Raw genomic sequence first — 22,481 nt, forward strand, 5'->3', positions numbered from 1 at the left:
AATACTTTTCCTTCTTTTAGAAATACATGCCTATGTTCTACGTTTTGCAGTCCTTTGTTTTCGAAAAATATGCATTGAAAGAAAATTTCCACGATAGATCTTTGTGAGAGATCGTCAGTTTCGCGGTTAAATAAATCGGTGATTTGCTTTCTTATATCTCTGCAAAAAGGTCTTATTGTGGATTGTAAATTTAAAAGGTTATTACCGTGCTTTCATTAATGTTCGAATGTTTTTTTTTTTTTTTTCATGGTTTTGGCCAAAAATATAATTTTGTGACATTTTAACTTCTGGCACTTACATGTACCTAGTCCAGTAATACCATTAGGAGAATATGTGATTACGAAGTTCTTTTCAGTTCTTTTACAGTAGCTAATGATTCGTTTCAATATAAATTGTATGTATTTATGCACAGAGGTTAAAGACACGTCTTTGCAACTTCAACGAGTTCGTTTTTTCTCCGAGATATATATTTACAAGGCCCATCAATTAAACATGTACATGTACATTGAAAGAAAAAATGTATGATGTTTAACGGATATACATGATACCGGCAGACGGAAGCGTGAAAGATCTAATTTTAATTCTAAATGTAAAATGCTGAAGAAATAGAGCACCACAGGGTCGCTGGAATCTGGGGAAGCTTTCTAAATTCATTCAGTGATCGAGGTTATCTCGCTTTCAAGACTCTTGAATTTAAAAAAATGGCCTTAGTATACTGGGACTCCTCAACATTTTAAAACCCAATTGGAAAAATCAGTTAAAACAAATAGTTTTTGTTTTGTTTTTTTTCTTTGTGTGTGTGTGTGTTGGGGGGGGGGGTCAAAATATTTATAGCGATAGTATTATGCGGAAAAGACGTATACCATGGCTAGTTAATGGGGCTATGCCGTTCATTGAAATGAACCACTTATATGAACATAGAGAATAAGGCAGAAAGGAACAGATAAGTTACTTTTTTACGCAAAGCGGTCTTTCAGAACAACGTTATACGAGGTGGGAATTTTTTTAAATAAAATTTAACGTATACCATGGCTAGTAAATGGGTTTGTACTGTTCATTGAAAATAACCACTTATATGACTGTAGAGAAAAAGGCAGAAAGAAACAGAAAAGTTACTTTTTTACGCAAAGCGATCTTTCAGAACAACGTCATACGAGGTGGGAATCTCAGTTCCACTAAGTCCGCTGCACACTCCTGTAAAATCAGGATCCACTCCATCAGGTAACCTAAATTCAAATCTTTGCAGAAGATACGCACACAGTGTAACTATCTCCGATTTTGCCAAGGCTTCCCCGAGACATGATCTCACCCCAGCTGCAAACGGCAACCAACCATCTGGTTTACCCTCCAGTTTCCCATCCGCTGTCAAGAAGCGATATGGATCAAACTTCTCGGGAGTTTTCCAATATCTTGGGCTCAAATGGATAGCATATATATTAATCATGACTGTGGTGTCTTTTGGAATGTCATATCCACCAACCTGCGTGTCACATAGAGTGGAATGGGGTAAGCCAAATGCTGCTACATTTCCAAGTCTCAATGTTTCGTACACGCAGGCTTCAGTGAATGGTAAGTTTGGTCGGTCATTTATTGATGGGCGTCTGGTTCCTGATAATATAATTACGAAATTGAGTAAAAAAATGCAATTAATTGCAATCACACCATGGTAATTATATAAAAATATGCACTGCTTATTCAAAATATATATAGCTTGCATATGAAATATTTGGCATTGTTATAAAACAAAAGTATACTTATAAAACCGAACTGACCTATCACAGAATCGATTTCTTGTCGGCATTTTTCTTGAATTTCGGGTATCCCTGACATGAAGCAGACGAACCAGTCCATCGCCATTCTTGTCGTATCGACTCCAGCTGTGTTTAATTTTTTTTTTTTAGATTTTGTATTGTGAAAATAATATTTTAAAAAAATCAATACTGACTGAGTAATCAGAGGTCTACTAATTGACTAACCGTAGAAGACAGCTAAAACAGTCTGAAGAATACGAGTGTCGTTCATGACTCTCACAACTTCCTCATCGTGCGATTCCTCAGCCTCGTTTCGACACAAAAGTAGTTGGTCTGTTATATCCCGGATGTTATCTGAAATAAATCCATTCCAATGTTGCAAAAGCTAGAAACTGTCATATATTTAACCAGTTTACGAAAGATTTATCCACTGATGAAAGAAACCTCTTAAAATGCTTTTTTCGCAGAGAAACATACGTCTTAACTATTTCTAGATGTCAGTGTATTATACAAAAAAGAGATTGCAAAAATATATATCATATGCAATAAAATCTTATCAGATCTTATCAGATCAGCCGGTCTGCTGTCTGAAATGGGTTCAGTGTTTTCAGCAGAAAACAAAAATTAAACGATGATTAATTTGATTAACTAATTAAGTAAAACATTAACTATTTGCATATAATACATGTATACAACGTATTAGTGATCAAGTACAATATATATATATATATATATATATATATATATATATATATATATATATATATATATATATATATATATATATATATATATATTCAATATAATAATCAGATACTTACTTTTATCAAATGACCTCTTATGTTCCTCTAAGTAGCCATAAAAGATGTGTAATAAATTGTTCACCAATTTTACGTACTGACAATAATTTTTTGAGGGCCACAGTTTTTCAAAAATAGGATAAATATCTTCCCGAAATCCTCCACCGAAGGTTTTGTCAATCTCTTCAACTCTCTGAATGAAATTTTCTATCTCTTCGTCTGTGCTACAATACCATGATTTATTTGATAAAACGTAATAAGTGACTTACTTTTATCATTTTATCCACAGCAATAAAAAACCAAATTGCATACAAGTGTATTTTCCGCTCATAATTGTTTTAATGGGTGAAAAAAAATTACTACGTATAAAACGTGAAATGATATCGAAAGGAAAATTCAAATTATATTAAATTCAGTTTGGCCCTGTTGTCAGTTTTAATTCAATATGGAATAGAATAACTTATTTTAGAGATATAAAATCCTTAATTTTGGATATTTTTATGAAGTAATAAATAAAGAATAATTCAAAATCTTTCATTTTTTTTTTTTATTATGCGATACAAAGTTTTGCATTACAAGAACATTTTGGTCAACAAACACTTCATGAATATTATCATTGTAAAACTTTTAAAAGTTGAAAGTCCGGATAAAACAACGTTACACCGAAAGATTACAGTAAAGGATCTCCACAACCATGCTTTCGAGACCCGTTTAAAACTTTTGAATCCCTTATTCATATTTAAGGCTCTTTCCAAAACATCTGGTGTTTTAAAATGTAAAATTGTCAAACTAACCGTTACTTTGGATAAAAGGACAAATAACGTTGTATTTAAAGATTTCAAAGATATTTTTTAATTATTTTATTTTAAATTTTTGTAAACATTATAAACTGTGTAATAGTATATTTCCAAGTTTTCGAACAACTGACTCGGTCCAACTGTGTGCTAGCTAATTAAATTAAAAGATGGCATAACTTCCTATCTTAATATAACTACCATAAATTTGGAAATTTTACTGTAGATAATTTTTTAGCAAATTTGCACGTGCATTGCATTCGCAAAAATATTTTTCTTAAAAATAAATCAACAAGAAAAAATGTATTTAAAAAAAAAAAAAAAAAAAAAAAAAAAAAAAAAAAAAAATTGCTGACAGCTGGTGTCTATTTTTTAACCCGGTAAACAGGTAATCGTAAGTAGTGATCATTTTTAGAAATCTGTTTATACTGTAAGTTAGTTACCCATGATAATCCGTGCTTAAACTATCGTCCGATGGTTTGACAGGCAGTATGTCTCTTTTAAATTATTTCCCAAAGAAAGAGAGGACAGTTGTTTTATCTAACAACGAATCCCTAGATTGTTAACGAAGAACTTAATCTCGTGTATAATGAAACCCCGACGAAAGAAAGGAGATTGTATGTACATGCGTAATTTATTGTATGCACTTACGTAACTTATAAACTGTTATATAAATTTTAACTGCTTTTTATTTTTAGCACCAATGACAATTCGCAAAATATTTTAAAAACGTAAAATCAATCGACACCTTTTTGACCCAGATTCGCAAAAATAATTCGACGTAAACATTTCCAGATTTACGGTATTGCATTTAAAGATGTGAAACAAAAGCTGAGCACATACCTTTTTCCAAAGCATAAAGTATACAGAATATGGAATTGAATCTTGTTCAGGTATTCTTTTGCTGCTAAGGGTTTATTTACCGCTGACATCTTGTCCATAAATTTTATCATTTTGTTTTCAATTATTTCATCCATAACCTTGCTCTTTAAAAAGTTCCTGGAAGAATACATCATTGAAAAATCTCTGAAAAATGATTTTTAAGCATAAAAAAGAGACATACAATGTAGGTTAGGAAATCATCTTAATTGCACAGAAGTTTATACAAAAAAAACACTTAAATAACAGTTCCTGTACGAAAAACCTACTTAAATAAAAGTCCCTATACAGAAAACTTACTTAAATAACAGTCCCTATACAAAAAACATAGTACTTAAATAACAGTCCGTATACAAAAACCTACTTAAATAACAGTCCCTACACAAAAAACCTACTTAAACAGTCCCTGTACAAAAAAACCTACTTAAATAATAGTCCTTATACGAAAAACCTTTCAGAGAGACAGGGAAGAAAAATACCTCAATGCTACACTGGCCACTTTGCGGTTTATCTTCCAGGGCTCTGAATACGGAGAAAAAGAAATACCACTGCCCTGTGAGAATACCTCAACTGAAAAATAAATAAACATGAGATTGATCGTTACTATTTAAAACATTTCTTAGGGAGAAAAATATCATGAATTGCAAAACTAAAAGGCTGGATTTTGATTCATTTATTTAAATCATATTGATATTTTTGGATAATTTAGAGTATCATTTTCAAAAAATACTTTAAAGTTTTGATTTATTGTGTATTTGATTAACCCATTTCATAACAGTTCATTGGAATAAATTTGAAAATGTTCTTCATATCAAATGGTCTATGTTAAGTATTTATGTAAATTAATACAATGTATAGCCACAATAAAAGATGATTAATTGTTAAGTACAATTGAAAAACTTTAAACACTTTTAAAACTATTTTATCCTTCGATTTGAAACTTCATGTATTTTAGTAAATGTATCTTTACATGTAATCTATTTTTTTAGTCAAGACAGAAAAAATATTAAGTTATTTATTTCAGTTTTGAATGGTAATATATGGGCCTAACAATTATTTTACACATATTTTCAGGACATATCAATTTATTTCAAAATAATCCAAAAATCTATTTCTGAATATTTTTTTTGAAATCTCATTCTCTAATCCCAAAACCCTAAAAAGGCAAAAGTAGATATTACATGTACATGTATTTATGTTTAATGCTATTATGATTATTAAATCAACATTCGTTGCTTTTTTAAATCTGATGAAAAGCATTGTAAAACTTGTCTAATTCGGACACATATGGTTCCGAAAAATTGGCTGGATTAGACAGCATTCCAGATTAGTAAACATTTTAAAAACTGAATTTACTAAAGTGGACTTAAATAATACATAGTATTAGGTAATATTTTGGAATACAAAACATCCGGATTAGACAAGTTTTACTGTAATTATAGTTCGAAAACAGATTTCAAAAGCCACCTACGTGATCGCATGGCCGGTCGTCCCGCGAAGTCTGTCTTCCTTTTCACCAGTGCCTCCATGGCTACGTCATAGTCGTTCAGGAAAATAAACATCTTCGGGCCTGTATGATAATATATTACAATAAATCGTAATTTTTCTACCATCCAGGAATTTTACGTGAGTATGTGTGTATTGCTCTACTAATTTTACACTATTTTTTATGAATTACATTTATCCTGTACACTTTTAATTGCCGATGCAAAAAATATGCTGCTGAACACTTTTAATTTGAAATAGACAACTTTTGACATTGCATATTTTAAGGTGAAATAACTCTCAGCTCTAAATTTCACTATTTTTTTTTACAATTACCGACATTGATATCATGAACAACAATAGCATTATTTTCAAATGGAAAAAAAGTTTGAAATATGAAGCATTGCCTAATTTTACAGAAATGAATATTATGTCTAATCATGATATGAAGAAAATTTGAGGCAATAAATAGAAAGATTAATAATTTATTACCTCAACCTAAAATTAAAAAATATGAGGTATATATGAAAATGATATTTATTGCCAGTCATACATATCAAATTCATATTAGAAAACATATTGAAGCATTGTTTCTAAATCAGAATGTCGCATTGTTATCCGTGCTTGAAAAAAATGCATCCATCCACAAGAGTTATCTTTCCATCGATATCATAAAAGAGATTTCTTTCTTCAAAACTTTTTTACTGAGAAAAAATGTAAAATTAATGATAATTCTGCATCTGGAAATGATAAATTACTGTAGCATCATAAAATTTTTTTTAATTAGAGATAGAAATATCTCAATCTAAACAGTTTAAAAGAACTGAGTGCAAATGTTTTAGGACAAATATTATAAGTAACTATTAAACATATCAAAACAAAATAGAAGTCAATATTTGTAACATGAATCAGATTTGAATAAATTGACTATATAATGGTCCTCATTATCAAACTCTTGCTAAATCCACCGAACAGATATTCATTATTTCTTTGGGAAGTCATCCCTCTTATCAAAGGGGGCATTCCACCTAAATTATGAAGATATACATTGGAAAATTATTATTATTAATGGACTTTTGCGAGAAGAACTGACTTTTAGAGTCGATGGCTTACTTTTACATTTAAATCTGCGTTGTGTACGGAGGTACAGAATTGATAATAGATAACAAAACCTTACTAGCGGTCATAGGTATGGTGTTAGGGGCACTTACATGATTTACCTGTATGCAATCAACACAAGAGACAATTGGAGGCAGAATAAGATAACTTTAAATACCGTATTCGTAAGAGAGAGTATCTCCTTTCAATTTCATTTTCTGAAGGAATCAAACAAGGAAGAAAAAACATTCTGGAAGGAAAACTTGGCAGGAGTTGGTCTGGGTGGGAAGGGAAGGGGTTAAGGATACGGTGATTTTCGTTCCCTTCCTACACAACGTAATATGTGCTTTAAAATGACCCATTCTTATCATTTAATAAACTGTTAAGCTAAATATTTATATCGCAAAAGAGCTTCCGTATATTGTCTAAATGTAATCGTAAGCCTTCGATTGTAAAAGTCAGCGCTTCTTGCGAAAGTCCATTATTATTATCATCATCATCATCATCTCCACCCCCCCCCCCTCCAAAATTTTAAATAAAAGGTAAAAAAAAAACACACACACACAGACAAATGTTTTAAAAAATCACGGACATCAAATCAATCAATCTAAGCAATCTTTAAAAGCGATTCTCTGTAACGACCTGAACTTTAATATACATGTAGGAGATGTCGCATGCATAGTCTCCGCATTTCTCCAAAATGTTTATGAAAAAAGTCATTGATAAAGAAAATTCAAATCAAATCAAAAGGCAATTTGAACATATCGAGAGTCTTATGGTTAAAAGGACAGTACAGCACATCCCATAATAAACGACTTCATAAAATTTTCCGATAGTTTTGGAATTCTTTTTACTATCAAAATGTATAAACTTGAAGATAAAGATTTTAAATGAAAATCTCATTTTTTTCATTTTTTTTCTGACTGTTACCATGGTTACCAAGACACATAGCAACCGAATTTTTATTTGGTGTATGTTTCTGGTGTCTAGCTGTAATAATTGACTAAATTATATCAAAATCGGTAACCATGTTTGCCAAAAAAAAGTTTGTGGCTACAGAAAATAGCTCTTAAAATACATGTATTTCTGTGAAAAATGGCTTTTAGATTTGAAGATTGATGTAATGTCTGTGAAAAGTTGTCTCACCGAACTGCAATCGTAGAACTGGTCCATACCTCTTAGACAGCTTTACAACTTCTCTGTGATAGAGTGGATTTGTATACACTAAAACATATTGATTTATTGTTATATACATTAAAAATTCATTATAATCAATTATATACACGTACTTATAACAAACGCCCATTTTCCGCGGAAATTTCAGCAAATTTAAAGTGCATCTAAGACATACAATCATTATGGCAATCCAATATTTCCAAACAATTTCCTACCCGCGGACTGAGCAAAAATTGTGACTCCGCGGAATTGTGACGCTGTTTAAAAATTTCCCACATATAATTTTAATCAGATCTTGTTGCCCCAACTTAAGCTTTATGGATCTATACTATAACTATTACTGTGTGTATATGTCTTTCCACATTACTTGCGTATATTTACTGGTTATTTAAATAGTTCTGGCCTAGTTTTTGATAAGATGAAGCTTATATATATATATATATATATATATATATATATATATATATATATATATATATATATATATATATATATATATATATATATATATATTCCTACCGTGGCATCATGCTCCTTCAAAGAGCAATAATTTGTATAATTATGAATGAAATTACTTTCAATATGGTCACTTTAAAAGAAAGTCTTTTTTTGCCAAGTTGTTTTTGAAAAAAAAATTAAATATCCCTTTCTACTTTCATTACTTCACATTTAGACTGTAGACCATAATTAAACACACCGTTGAAATTTCGTATACACCAATTTAAAATTTTCAGCTGTTGGAATAACTTTACTCTGACGGCGTTTCAACCATATTAAAACATTTCATGATGACTGTACGCTGCTCCAACATACGAGTATTTTTTTACTTTTTTTCTCAGTATTTTCACCATCTGTCCAAAAAGATTAATATTAAGACATATAAAAGCTTAATCAAGTTTTGGCTTGATTTATGAAGAAAATAATCCTTTTAATCCGAAACTTTATTTCAGAGTTAATGACATTTTAACCCTGGGCCGTGCGCACTATCTACGATCTTTGGGTGCCGCGATTTTGACAAAAAATATCAAGTTAAAATAACCAAAATCAATTTTTTTCTGTCCTGGATTTTTCTGACTTGGATATTCATTTCAAATATTTTTTATACAATAAGTATATCTAGAACCATTCACTTGATAAAAACGTTATTGTCCACGAAGTTTAAGAACAATCCATATTTATGCTGCCATCGCAAAATTTCACTAACCGTGTGTTCCTGGCATATCCTGGCCACCTCCACAGCAAAACCCCAAAAATCGTTGTTAATAGCCTTGAGTTCCTGGGCATGAAATAGAGACCATAGAAATTTTCGCCATTTTTGGTGGCAAGATAATTCGGTTCAACCAACTCCTTGCATGACTTGTAGAAACAGATTTGTTGTGGTAATCGTAAAAATATGCCTAGAAACGCACGGTTAGTAATATTTTGAAATGGCAGAGAAATAAATTGAGAAACAGAGCATTTTCGTACGCAATAAATATGCACTTTTTTCAACTGGTGGCGCTGTAGCTTTCTGGTCGTCCATTCCAACTTTTTGTTAAGACCAATTAGCTACGAATCTTCAGCTTAATCTTTAGGTCCTGCTCCTATATTTTGAGAGAAGGACCTAAAGATTAAGCTGATTATTCATCGAAAATAAAGGATAAAGGATATTGTTTTGTGATGAAAGATTCTCCTACGAAAAATCAATTATTGGACACCGTTGACTTATTGCAAGAAGTGTGCTTTTTAGTTTTATGAGTTAGTTTAATACAATTAATTTGTATACCACTTTTTTTACTCTGCTTAAAGAACAGGGGGAGAGAGAGAGAGAGATGATTCTAAGATCAGATACCATCAATACATGTATTTTCTTTTTAAGAATGAAGTATTCTCACTTATAACTATTGCCATCTACTGATATCATTACTTTAAATAGATGCTTTCACAAATGCTGCATACTCCGTTGGTAATACACATTTTTTAACTATCCTAATTCACCTCTTAAATATATAGCAATAACTTTGATCAAGTAAATGATATCTTTTAATCAAAATTCATAACACTACAAAAAATTATATTAGTTATTCCATATGCATAATTATTTAAAAATTGTGAAATCATCAATTCAAATAAATAATACATATCACGAGTTTTTAAAATGGAAAAGCACTTCATATAACAAATACTAAAAAAGAAAATTAAGTGCATGTAGAGCGCTCCATAATGTTCTTGCCTGAGTAATTGCCGACGATCGGAAAAGCAAAAGGTCCTGGAGGTAGTCGGTATTTATTTTTCTTCAGAATGTAATGCACGAACAAAGCCACAATCAAACCAAGAAGAACAGCCTGAATGTCCAGCCACATATCGATTATTTATTTTCACCTGAAAAAGTATTATGAATAGCTGTTTACGGTCGATAACAACTTTTTTTTTTAAACAAACACACTGTTTACAATAAATCTCTAAATAGGTCAAGCAACATTAGGTAGGAAGAAAGACAACTTCATATGCATTTCTAAATAGAAGATGCCTTAATGTGAGGCGAATGGAAATTGGAATCAAATTAGAACTTGATATATATATTTTTTTCACATTCACTACATTTCACTTACCAGTTTCAGCTGATGGATCTTATCTTTTGTGTTATTGTTGCCACAAAAATGTCATTTGTGCATAACGAGCCCGATTTTTATTAAATTTTTTGCTTGTTTGTTTGAATTTCTTAGAGAATTTATCACTCATATTGGAATCCAAAAAATGGAGGTCGAGGACTGCAAATGTAGTACTGTACTCAAAACATTTGGTTATGGAACAGTCAGGAATGATTTTCGTGCCGAAACTTACAGCGACTAGGGGCCTCGGTTTACAGTGTATCTTATCCAAAAGGCCGATCTCTTAATTTGTCCTGCAGTGGTACATGTATCACCGTGCAGAATTGACCTTTTTAACACATTTTTTTTGAACTTTTATTTTGAACTTAAATACAACTTTTGTCAATTATTTTCATTGAAATTAGTTCTGAATCTTTATTTATTGTTGGATTACGAAATACCGAATTATGTACTTAATTGCATCTATTAGTGACACTCTCTGGACAATTGTTGAGAACTACAAAGGGACAGAGTGTTAACGCCGTCACTAATTTCTAATACCTTACAAAAACATTCATGTAATTATTTAATTTATCTTTCTTTCATGTCCATCTTATCAAAACTTTTCACAGATTGTAATTTACTCAACATATGTCATTTTTTTCACTCAATTTACTAATTGTTTTCAAAGAACTCTATTATCACTATATATAGAAGTATCTGAATTGTATGTGGCAGTTCGGAGGCCTGACGCAGTACTGGCCACTTCTGTCTGTGTTCTCCGCAAGTATTTCTTGAATGTTAAAATTGCTGTCCATCATTAAATTAAATGCTTTTATTAATAAACTCGGAAACTAAATTACCCGTTACTTTGGATTTATAATATGTGATTTCGGGAAGAGCCCTAGGAATACGGCACTACTTCTTCCGGTCCACAGCGCCACTCGTTTTACGCCAACATTCTCTCTTTCCCGATCAACGACATATAATATTTTTGACCCAAACTACGCGGTCATAAATGGTGGATGAATCCTAAGGGTAAAACAACGCCCGGGGCTACTGCATATATTTTGCAGTAGTTTGATCCCGTACCTAAACCAAGCGAGTTTCTCCACGTTACGTGGACTTTTCTGCATGATGATGGACAACTACCAATTTCGACCATCTTGGACGTCATGGACCTTTCCCACAACGATTAATGGACAAGTTCTACATCGTTTCACCAAGTGTTTTAGATGTCACAGACCTGGACACTTCGCCAAGAACTGCAATTTTCGCAGCGCACTAAAATCAAAGTCGAACCAGGTACGTGATCAGAGCAGAATTCAAGAATACTATGGACAAAAAGAACTTCTTAAGGAACTTCCGTTTAACAACATTAGAAATTCGGCTTTACGTAATTTTATGGACTTTTCATTCGTTCTTAAACACGAGCTTGCCAAAACAAAACAAACTGTGAAAGACTCCCGGGACAAACTGTTAGAAATAATTTCAAAACTTCGTAAAACAGAAAATGAATTGAAGTCGACCAAAAATCAAAATTCCGTGCTTCAAGAGACTTCGCAACAGAAAATGTCGGAACTTCAATCCAAACTGAAAACAAGCACACAAGTAATTAGTTTGCAACGGCAAGTCGGAGACCTGAAGAGACAACTCGACGGATCCCAACAAGTTATCAAAATGGCTTCGGGACGGATTCACGACCTAACTCATAAAAATCTTCACCAAGTGGAAATAATTCAAGATCAGAAAGAGGAAATAACTCATCTAAGTTCTCGCAATTCTGCTTTGGAAGATGCCAGGTCCAAGCATTGCCAGGTTATAGATGACTTACGCGAGGATAATCATCGGCATATTCGAAAAATAAAGCATCAAAAGGAAGAAATTGAAGACCTACATCAAGAAACTTATGATTTAGAACATGCCATAAAACAACATCGCGCAGTTATCGATGATTTACGTAACAAACTCTATCCAAATTCGTGCAACAGACACCACAGATGCACCCAGAACAACGACCGACGATACGATACTACCGGTGACCGAGTCCATTCCAAACACGAGGACGTGTTTTCCCTGGAGCGGAGGGAAACTATCACCGTGCAGAATTGACCTTTTTAACACATTTTCTTTTGAACTTTTATTTTGAACTTAAATACAACTTTTGTCAATTATTTTCATTGAAATTAGTTCTGAATCTTTATTTATTGTTGGATTACGAAATACCGAATTATGTACTTAATTGCATCTATTAGTGACACTCTCTGGACAATTGTTGAGAACTACAAAGGGACAGAGTGTTAACGCCGTCACTAATTTCTAATACCTTACAAAAACATTCATGTAATTATTTAATTTATCTTTCTTTCATGTCCATCTTATCAAAACTTTTCACAGATTGTAATTTACTCAACATATGTCATTTTTTTCACTCAATTTACTAATTGTTTTCAAAGAACTCTATTATCACTATATATAGAAGTATCTGAATTGTATGTGGCAGTTCGGAGGCCTGACGCAGTACTGGCCACTTCCGTCTGTGTTCCCCGCAAGTATTTCTTGAATGTTAAAATTGCTGTCCATCATTAAATTACATGTAAATGCTTTTATTAATAAACTCGGAAACTAAATTACCCGTTACTTTGGATTTATAATATGTGATTTCGGGAAGAGCCCTAGGAATACGGCACTACTTCTTCCGGTCCACAGCGCCACTCGTTTTACGCCAACATTCCCTCTTTCCCGATCAACGACATATAATATTTTTGACCCAAACTACGCGGTCATACATGTATCTCAACCAGCAAGGATCAACTCCTTACGTCGTCACCCTAGAACAAAAGGATCTAATAACTGTGCAACGCGGGAGACTATATAATAACTATATTTAGATGTTTAATTCTTGCGCTGCATACAAACCTTAATGTTTACTAAAATTAATAAAACACCCAACACATCTGGAATAATGACTCCCTGATAACTGATAACCATGGTGACGTCCTTATCTTCTTGCATTTTCAGATTTTATATTAAGGTTTGTTATTTGCCAATCTTTATGTCCCCCGATCGAGATAACACAAAACACTTCAAAGAAAATTATTGCAGTAATTTTCATTTTCCACATTTTTTTTCTTTCGGGTATATAGCTTTCTATTTATTATTGTTGGGCGATTTTTTTTCGAAATGAATTGTATATTGATTTTTCCGTTTGCCCGATCATGACAAGGAACACACGGCAGGTGTGATCGGTCGACAGGATGCTTACTCATCCAATTCACCTGACGCCACTTCTGATGCATTTAGAGGTCCATGTTTGCCATGCCGAAAAATTAGTATTGTTTCTGTGGAGTTCTGCGCTTGATTACTGGTCTTTATTTTCATATTTTTTGACAAGATTGATTACCTTGTTATTTTATTGTTCTTGCTTTGCAGAGTTGCGAGAAGTGGCTTGAAGCTTATCTTTCTCAAAGATTGTATTCATTGATGTTAACAAAATATTAGAATTTTCCTGTATTTGATGATTTTATCATAAGATAGGGACAACAATGGGTTATCAATGTGACATTGGACCTACGTTTTTTAGATCGTGTACGAAAGACCCGTCAATTTCACTTTTAATGCCGGCGTCATATAGAAAACCTTATCGTTACAAAGATCGATAACTCTTCCCTCTAGGGTGTTTTACGTTCAGACAAAGCCAATTTTTTGTATCTATTTCAGAAACGATTTTAACTCTTAACATGCATTCTCTGTAAGCACCAAAAAATTTACTATAGGGCTTGGAAACGACATCTCTCCGATTTTGATGAAATTTGCACCACAGGTGCATCTTGGCACAAAACTAGTAAATATGGTGTTAGAAGTTTCACATGTGCACCCGGTTGCCATGGAGACGGATCCATTGAATTTGGCCATTTTTGGCCCTCTTTGACCAAATAAAAACATGAAACTTGAGGAAATGTAAATGCATTTTTATCTTTATGTAGTAAACTCAAACATAAATCATTGTATCATAAGAAAACATCAACTTTTAAGGTATACTTTTAAGGTATAATCGGTTATTCCAGAATTATTCCCACTCTAAGAAAAAGGTCCTGTAAAATGACATTGTTTCTGAAAATGTGAAAAATGGGAAATTTGGTATTTTTTGAGAACTTTAAGGTTAAATAGAAAAAAAATTGTCTACGGAAATTTTTCAAATCTTATGTATGTTTTCATACATCAGAATTAGGAGTGTCACCTCATGAAAAAATTGGAGTGGGATCTCAATGCTATTTTTAGTAACATGTATCTATAAATAGACATATTTCAGAAAAATCTAAAAAATCAAATTTGGGCAGAGTTTAAGATGCCATTGTTAGGTATTTAGGAAATATACTGTAAAAGTCAATATGTTAATGACAGAAACTGGACAGCAAGAACTACTATGCATATTATTTGAAGGGAGTTCCGTTTTCTATTTATAGCTTCAAATGCCTTAAAATAGACATGTCTCATAATATGTGTAAAAATGACTATTTTTTATCATTTAGAAGCTCCACTAAAACATAAGTGATAAACATACTGCTCTCACCAATATTTCATCAATTAGAACAAGGGATAACACAATAACTCACACTTTATTGAGGATAGGCTCTCATTTCTATGAATAGTACAAATGTCTAAAATTAGACACATGGAAAATTAACGACGAAATGTAGATTTTTGCACTATTTCTCACATTAGAGATGAACAATTTGCATACTAACTGTCATTAACTGTAACTGACATAATGTGTGACTGACAAGTACAGGAGAGCATTAACTGAAATGCAGAATAATAAGCGGAGGTTTCCATTTCTATTTATAGTAACAATTGTTTAAACATAGACACTCTACAAATTATCAAGAAAATGTAGAATTTTGCACTATTTTCTCACATTAGGGATGGACAATTTGCAGACAAACTGCTATTAACTGTTAATAACATAAAGGGAACAACACGTACAAGAAAGCGTTAACTGAAATGCAGAATAATAAGCGGAGGTTTCCATTTCTTTTTATAGTAACAAACGTTTTATAATTATTGAAGAAATGTAGAATTTTGCACTGTTTCTCACATTAGGGATGGACAATTTGCAGACTAATTGCTTTTTACTGTTATTGACATCAGGTGACCGACAAGTACAAGAGAGCTTAACTGAAATGCAGAATAATCAATGGAGGTTTCAATTTCTATTTATAGCAACACATGTCTAAAAATAGATGAATGACAAGAACAGGAAAGCATTTACTGAAATGCAGAATAATCAGCGGAAGTTTCGATTTCTATTTATAGCAACATACGTGTATGTCTAAAAATAGACATATTGCAAATAATCAAGGAAATACAGATTTTTGCCCTATTTCTAACATAAGGAATGCTCAATTTGCAGACTAACTATTATTAATGTAATGTGACTGACAAGAACAAGAGAGCATTAATAAAATGCAAAATAATCTGCGGAGATTATTTCCATTTCTATTTATAACACCAATTACTTAAAAATACACATGTCTCAGCATATGAGAAAAAATGAAATTTTCCCACAATTACAACCTTCACAAAAATATTTAAAATAACATTGCTCTCCAAAATATGCCATCTTCAAGTACATGTGGTCATACAACACTTCACACATTAATGAGCATAGGCTCCCCATTTTTTATTACAGTAACAATAAACTAAAAATACATGTAATGTATATATAGGAACTCCCATGGTTTGTGCTTGAATATGATTTTTATTCAACCAGTTGTGTGGTTTTTTTTACTCCCGAGCCTTGGCGAGGGGATAAAAAACTCATGAGTTGGATAAAATTCATATCCAACCACAAATCATGGGAGATTCTTTTTATCCTATGTTTTATACATCACAATCAATGTTTTACACTGTTTTTATATAGGAATCTACTTCATTTTACTTCTCCACTCTCACGCTAAAACCCATTGTGACGTCATAACTGTGGGATATCAAAAAAAATATCCAATGAGTGATATCCACGGGATAAAGGGGCAAACATGTGTAAGATCACCTATTTTTCGTGGAGTAATTTTTTCGTGGTTTGAAGAAAAAATTAGTTGGTAAAGGGGGATTTTCTTTGTGAATGAGGAAAAGCTTGGTTGTTATATATTTGAATTTTACATTTCGTGGAGGACATATATTTGTGGGTCTCTCTATGCCATAAAACACCCACAAAATTTAATGATTTTACAGTATCTTAAATACTTTAGAAAATGTAGGTTCTTGCACTATTTCAAACATAAGAAGTGGAAAATTTGCAGATTTTCTGTCATAACCATATTGTGACTTCCAAAAACTAGTCAATATTAATTGAAATGCAGAATTACCAGTACTAGTAGAGGTTTCCATTTCAATAAATATCAACAAAAACATACCCCTCAGCATATAAGGAACCAGAAATCTCTGACGAGACTGTAGCTCTACTGGTATTTATTTAACAAAGGAAGAGAAGTAAATAAAAAAATATCCTTATTTAGCCTCTTTTTGTGTCAAAATTGCAGTTGGTCAAAAACTGTAATAGGAATAGACTTTGAAAGAATTTACCGAAATTTCCCTTTTTTTTTTTTTGGTTACCATGACAACACTGTAAAACTAAAATCTGATGTACAGGATCATTTGTCTTAGTGCAGTCTTCTTGGAATCTGATCAAAGCTGTAGAAGAAGCTTCCTGATAGAATTTGACAGGAATTTTAATTTTAATCACCATAGCAACGCCATTCATCAAAACCAAAAACTGATAAGCAGAGTGATGTATCTCAGTGTAGTCTACTTGTATATAATTTAATTTTGGTTTTTACTCATCATTTGATTGGATAAAAAATTAGTTTATACCATATAACCTGTTTTGCCTAGGTCACACTGACTCAAGTCAAAAACGTATCGATCCGCTTGATGTTACATTTTAATTATGTACAATTTGAAGGAGAAATTGTTATTTTTTCACACTTAGTGCCCGCTGAAATATGGCTGAAATAATGTCGCCTTGGCATTAAACAGTAATCAATCAATCAATTACACTTGGTGATGGAAAATTAAATAGTGAGGAATGAATTTAATAGCTACCCAGTATGAAAAGTAAGTCCCAATAATGCTAAAAATGACAATTTTACACCAATTAGAAAATTCGTAGAAATTTTTTTTACAGTTCTACCAATCTCCACTATATTTCACACATGATTGAGAATGGGTTCTCCATCCTTTTTATAGAAACATGTCTAAAATAGACATATTGTGATTTTTTGAAAGATGAACATGCTCAGTATTTTAGATATTATGGATGGAAAATCTGCAGACTGTCATAAACATCATTTGGCTTACAATTATAAGTCACAGTTAATTGAAATAATTCAATAAACAAAAATAATTTACAAACATTTATCAATATCTTTAAAAAAAATTAAGTATGGAATTCTTCAATTTGAATGACAATTGGATCATTAGTATCGCAACATTGCGTCATCGCACCATTGCAACAACAGTTGATGCTAAATAGTGCGATAGTGATCTACATGACCCCATCTGTATTCGATAAATATCCGAGCTCTTAGTGTGTTGCTTATTTTTCCGATGTAAAATTTCTTACATCCAGGGTATGTTTATGGAATCCGGATAGGGCTATGAAGTCTACTATTACGTCATTGCACCATAAAGGTTTGGGTCCATAGTGCGATGACCAATAATGCAATGACCATGAATCTATGACAATAATGCGATGGCGCGACAATATGGTACATGTAACGATGATGTGATGGCACAATGAAGCGATAGCGCGATGGCGCGACTGTGATAGCGAAGATGCAATGGTGCGCTAAAGATGATATACTTACTATCGCTTCATTGTTTTATCACACCACCGTCATTGCATAATCATTGCTACATCGCGTCATCGTTATTGCATCGTGGCATTATCGTGTCATCAACCTAACAGTGCAATAGTGAACTACAGTGAGGAGTTTATTATCACGTAGCTTCGTGAGAAGCACCACATGAAACATAAAATTATTCGCTTTTTTTATATGGTTGAAATACGTGGTAAAAGTGTGGAGCAGGGGTTTTATCGCTAATTCGTATTCTTATAATTTGATGTTTTGTAGTCCTTTCTTGATATGTACTATCGAAAAATTATCTACAGTATCAACAGTATCAAGCTCTTGATCAAATGAAATGTTTTTTTTTTTTAATTCATTAGAGTGCTCACCTTTTATATTGTGTGTTAGTATTGTCAATGAAATAATTATTAGAGCACAATGCATTTTTAACAAATTTTTTGTGAGCCTCAACATGATAGAAAATATAGACATTTGTCCTTCATGCATATATTTCCATTGTATCATTTTTAGTGTTTGGTGGCAAAATTAACAAGAGGTTCAAGGGCCTTGAATCGCTCTTCTGATAAACTGTACAACCTATCACTTCTATTTGAAGCCTCTAAGTATCCTGTATATTTAGATAAAGTCTTGAAATTCCAAAGGTACGTCATCAAGACCTACATTTTAGATGAAACACTCTGAGAACCCATGATGATTCTAAGCCAATTAGTACCCGAATTATTTAATTATAGTCATATAAATTGAAAAGTAGGTCACGGTGACTTACTTTTCAGTCGACTTACTCCGAGGACCCAAGATGCATCAACTGACAAAGTTTGATGATGCTAACCCAATTAGTACCCGAAAGATTTAATTAGAGTGATATAAATAGAAAAAAAGTAGGTCATGGTGACCTACTTTTCAGTTGACGTTTTCTGAGGGCCAAAGATGCATCAAATTACAAAGTTTTATGATCATAGGCCTTAAAATGTCCAAATTATGCCTCTAAAACGCTTTGAAATCCAATGCCTGCAAAGTTCAAAAAGTAGGTCACTGTGACCTACTTTTTAATAAATATGTTTTATGGCCCCAAGATGCATCATCTTACAAGATTTAATGATTCTAAACCTCTCAGTATTCGAATTAATGACCTTAATTGTTTTAAAAAAAGATTAGCCATAAAATTCAAAAAGTAGGTCAAGGTGACCTACCTTTTAGTCAACGTACTACGAGGACCCAAGATACATCAACTGACAAAGTTTGATGATCATAGGCCTTAAATTGTTCAAAATATGCCTCTAAATCATTTTGAAAAAGAATGGCCGCAAAATTTAAAAAGTAGGTCACCGTGACCTACTTTTGAGTCAACATGATATGCGGTCCTCATATGCATCAACTGACAAGACTTGATGATCCTAGTCCTTATAGTAAGCAATATATCAACATTTTAATATAATGTAATTTTTGGTCAACTTTGAAGTGACCTTGAGACCATGCCCTTTGCCCTAGGGTGATTCCCCGTACAAATTCTAATCTACAACATATCTTCATCCTTTTGTGTAAGTTTGGTGATAATCTGCCCCGTGGTTCTTGAGAAGATTTTTTAGCAATCAGTGCTTTTGTTTATATTTTCCTAATTAAATGTATCTCCCCTTATTTAAGGGTCACAACCCTAGTTTTAGTAAAAATAGGAGCTGTTGGGCCAAGGATACCCTGTAACAAAGTTGACAATAATTGGCCAAGGGGTTCTTGAGTTATGGCCCATATTCTATAAAGTTTACGCACACTGCACAAATGGCCATAGCATTAGTTCTTTGAGCCTTTGGCTCAGAAGAGCTAAAAATGGAAACCTCCACCGATTATTCTACTTTTCAGTTAATGCTGTGTTTTTCTTGTCGAATACATAACCTTTATAACAATAAGTCTGCAGATTTCCCATCCCTCATGTGAGAAATAGTGCAAAATTCTACATTTCCTCTATGATATGATTTTTAAAACATCTGTTAGTATAAATAGAAATGGAAACCTCCACTGAATGTACTGCATTTCAGTTAATGCTGTCTTGCTCTTGTCAGTCGCCTTATGTCAACAACAGTAAATAACAGTTAGTCTGCAAATTGTCCATCCCTAATGTGAGAAACAGTGCAAAATTCTACATTTTTTAATAATTTGCAGTATGTCTATTTTTAAACATTTGTTACTATAAATAGAAATGGAAACCTCCGCTTATTATTCTGCATTTAAGTTAATGCTTTCTTGTACGTGTTGTTCCCTTTATGTTATTAACAGTTAATAGCAGTTTGTCTGTAAATTGTCCATCCCTAATGTGAGAAAATAGTGCAAAATTCTACATTTTCTTGATAATTTGCAGAATGTCTATTTTTAAACAATTGTTACTATAAATAGAAATGGAAACCTCCGCTTATTATTCTGCATTTCAGTTAATGCTCTCCTGTACTTTTCAGTCACATTTGTCAGTTACAGTTAATGACAGTTAGTATGCAAATTGTTCATCTCTAATGTGAGAAATAGTGCAAAAATCTACATTTCGTCGTTAATTTCCCATGTGTCTAATTTTAGACATTTGTACTATTCATAGAAATGAGAGCCTATCCTCAATAAAGTGTGAGTTATTGTATTATCCCTTGTTCTAATTGATGAAATATTGGTGAGAGCAGTATGTTTATCATTTATGTTTTAGTGGAGTTTCTAAATGATAGAAAATAGTCATTTTTACACATATTATGAGACATGTCTATTTTAAGGCATTTGAAGCTATAAATAGAAAACGGAACTCCCTTCAAATAATATGCATAGTAGTTCTTGGTGTCCAGTTTCTGTCACTAACATATTGACTTTTACAGTATATTTCTTAAATACCTAACAATGACATCTTAAACTCTGCCTAAATTTGATTTTTTAGATTTTTCTGAAATATGTCTATTTATAGATACATGTTACTAAAAATAGTATTGAGATCCCACTCCAATTTTTTCATGAGGTGACACTCCTAATTATGAAGTATGAAAACACACATAAGATTTGAAAAATTTCCGTAGACAATTTTTTTTTTATTTAACCTTAAAGTTCTCAAAAAATATCAAATTTCCCATTTTACACATTTTCAGAAACTATGTCAATTTACAGGACCTTTTTCTTATAGTGGGAATAATTCTGGAATAACCGATTATATGCCCTGTATACCTTAAAAGTTGATGTTTTCTTATGATACAATGATTTATGTTTGAGTTTACTACATAAAGATAAAAATGCATTTACATTTTTTTTATTTGGTCAAAAAGGGCCAAAAATGGCCAAATTCAATGGATCCGTCTCCATGGCAACCGGATGCACGTGTGAAACTTCTAACACCATATTTACTAGTTTTGTGCCAAGATGCACCTGTGGTGCAAATTTCATCAAAATCGGAGAGATGTCGTTTCGATTTTTTGGTGCTTACAGAGAATGCATGTTAAAACCATTTTAAGAACTTAAGAAACATAAGAAAAACATTCCCATGTTAAAATCAATATAAAACATTCTCTTTTTTCATAATTGTGTTATTAATAATTTTTCTCAGAGAGTTTCCATACTTTGAAATATGACGTCACAACAGCATCAAAACAAAAAATTACGAGAATATTTGAAGTCCTCGCGGTTTGTATCCAGATAACTGTGGTTAAGAAGCAAATACATATAAAATACATGGTTACTGTCTTGAAATATAAGCGATATTTGGGCGAGGGTAAGAAAACGTGATAGAGGGCGAGGCTTGCCGAGCCCTCTATCACGTTTTCGACCCGAGCCCAAATATTGCTTATATTTCAAGACAATATCGATGTATTTTGTTTATCCTGCAACATATTTTTACATGACCTTCAAAACGAGCTATTTTCAATCGACTTAGGTACATCTCTGCAGTTGAATATTTGGCTTAAACATTGCAATATTCATGACGTCACAATGCTTTTAGAACGTCGGAATACATCCACGAGGCTTTATTAGGGCATTGACCGAATAAAGCTTTGGTTTATTAGGTTACCTTTATTAGGTCAATGCAAGGGGTGGTTGCAGGATA

General features: G+C 32.4%; 1 protein-coding gene across 1 annotated transcript; it reads right to left on the reverse strand.

Annotated features, from left to right (window-relative positions):
* Positions 1-933: 933 nt before the first annotated feature.
* On the reverse strand, positions 934-8,027 carry LOC133176039 (steroid 17-alpha-hydroxylase/17,20 lyase-like). Its single transcript, XM_061311210.1, has 8 exons — positions 7,954-8,027; positions 5,696-5,794; positions 4,704-4,794; positions 4,189-4,344; positions 2,573-2,775; positions 1,977-2,105; positions 1,773-1,877; positions 934-1,608 (listed from the first exon to the last, which is right to left on the reverse strand). Exons 2-8 carry the CDS (start codon positions 5,784-5,786, stop codon positions 1,121-1,123), a joined length of 1,263 nt encoding a protein of 420 aa, XP_061167194.1. The 5' UTR covers positions 5,787-5,794; positions 7,954-8,027; the 3' UTR covers positions 934-1,120.
* Between the last annotated feature and the right edge of the window lie 14,454 nt (positions 8,028-22,481).

Source organism: Saccostrea echinata, unplaced genomic scaffold (genome assembly GCF_033153115.1).
Source record: "Saccostrea echinata isolate AGI-Se365-2 ecotype Australia unplaced genomic scaffold, CSIRO_AGI_Sech_v1 ptg000065l, whole genome shotgun sequence".
In the NCBI taxonomy this organism is placed as follows: Eukaryota; Metazoa; Mollusca; class Bivalvia; order Ostreida; family Ostreidae; genus Saccostrea; species Saccostrea echinata.

What these genes read in the sequence shown, in the direction of transcription:
- LOC133176039 (XM_061311210.1), bottom strand. Translation starts at nt 5,786, where the DNA reads ATGTTTATTTTCCTGAACGACTATGACGTAGCCATGGAGGCACTGGTG. An exon ending in TAAGAGGTCATTTGATAAAA is followed by an intron (nt 2,106 to 2,572) that starts GTAAGTATCTGA and finishes GATTTATTTCAG; the next exon opens with ATAACATCCGGGATATAACA. An exon ending in TGTTTTAGCTGTCTTCTACG is followed by an intron (nt 1,878 to 1,976) that starts GTTAGTCAATTA and finishes AATTAAACACAG; the next exon opens with CTGGAGTCGATACGACAAGA.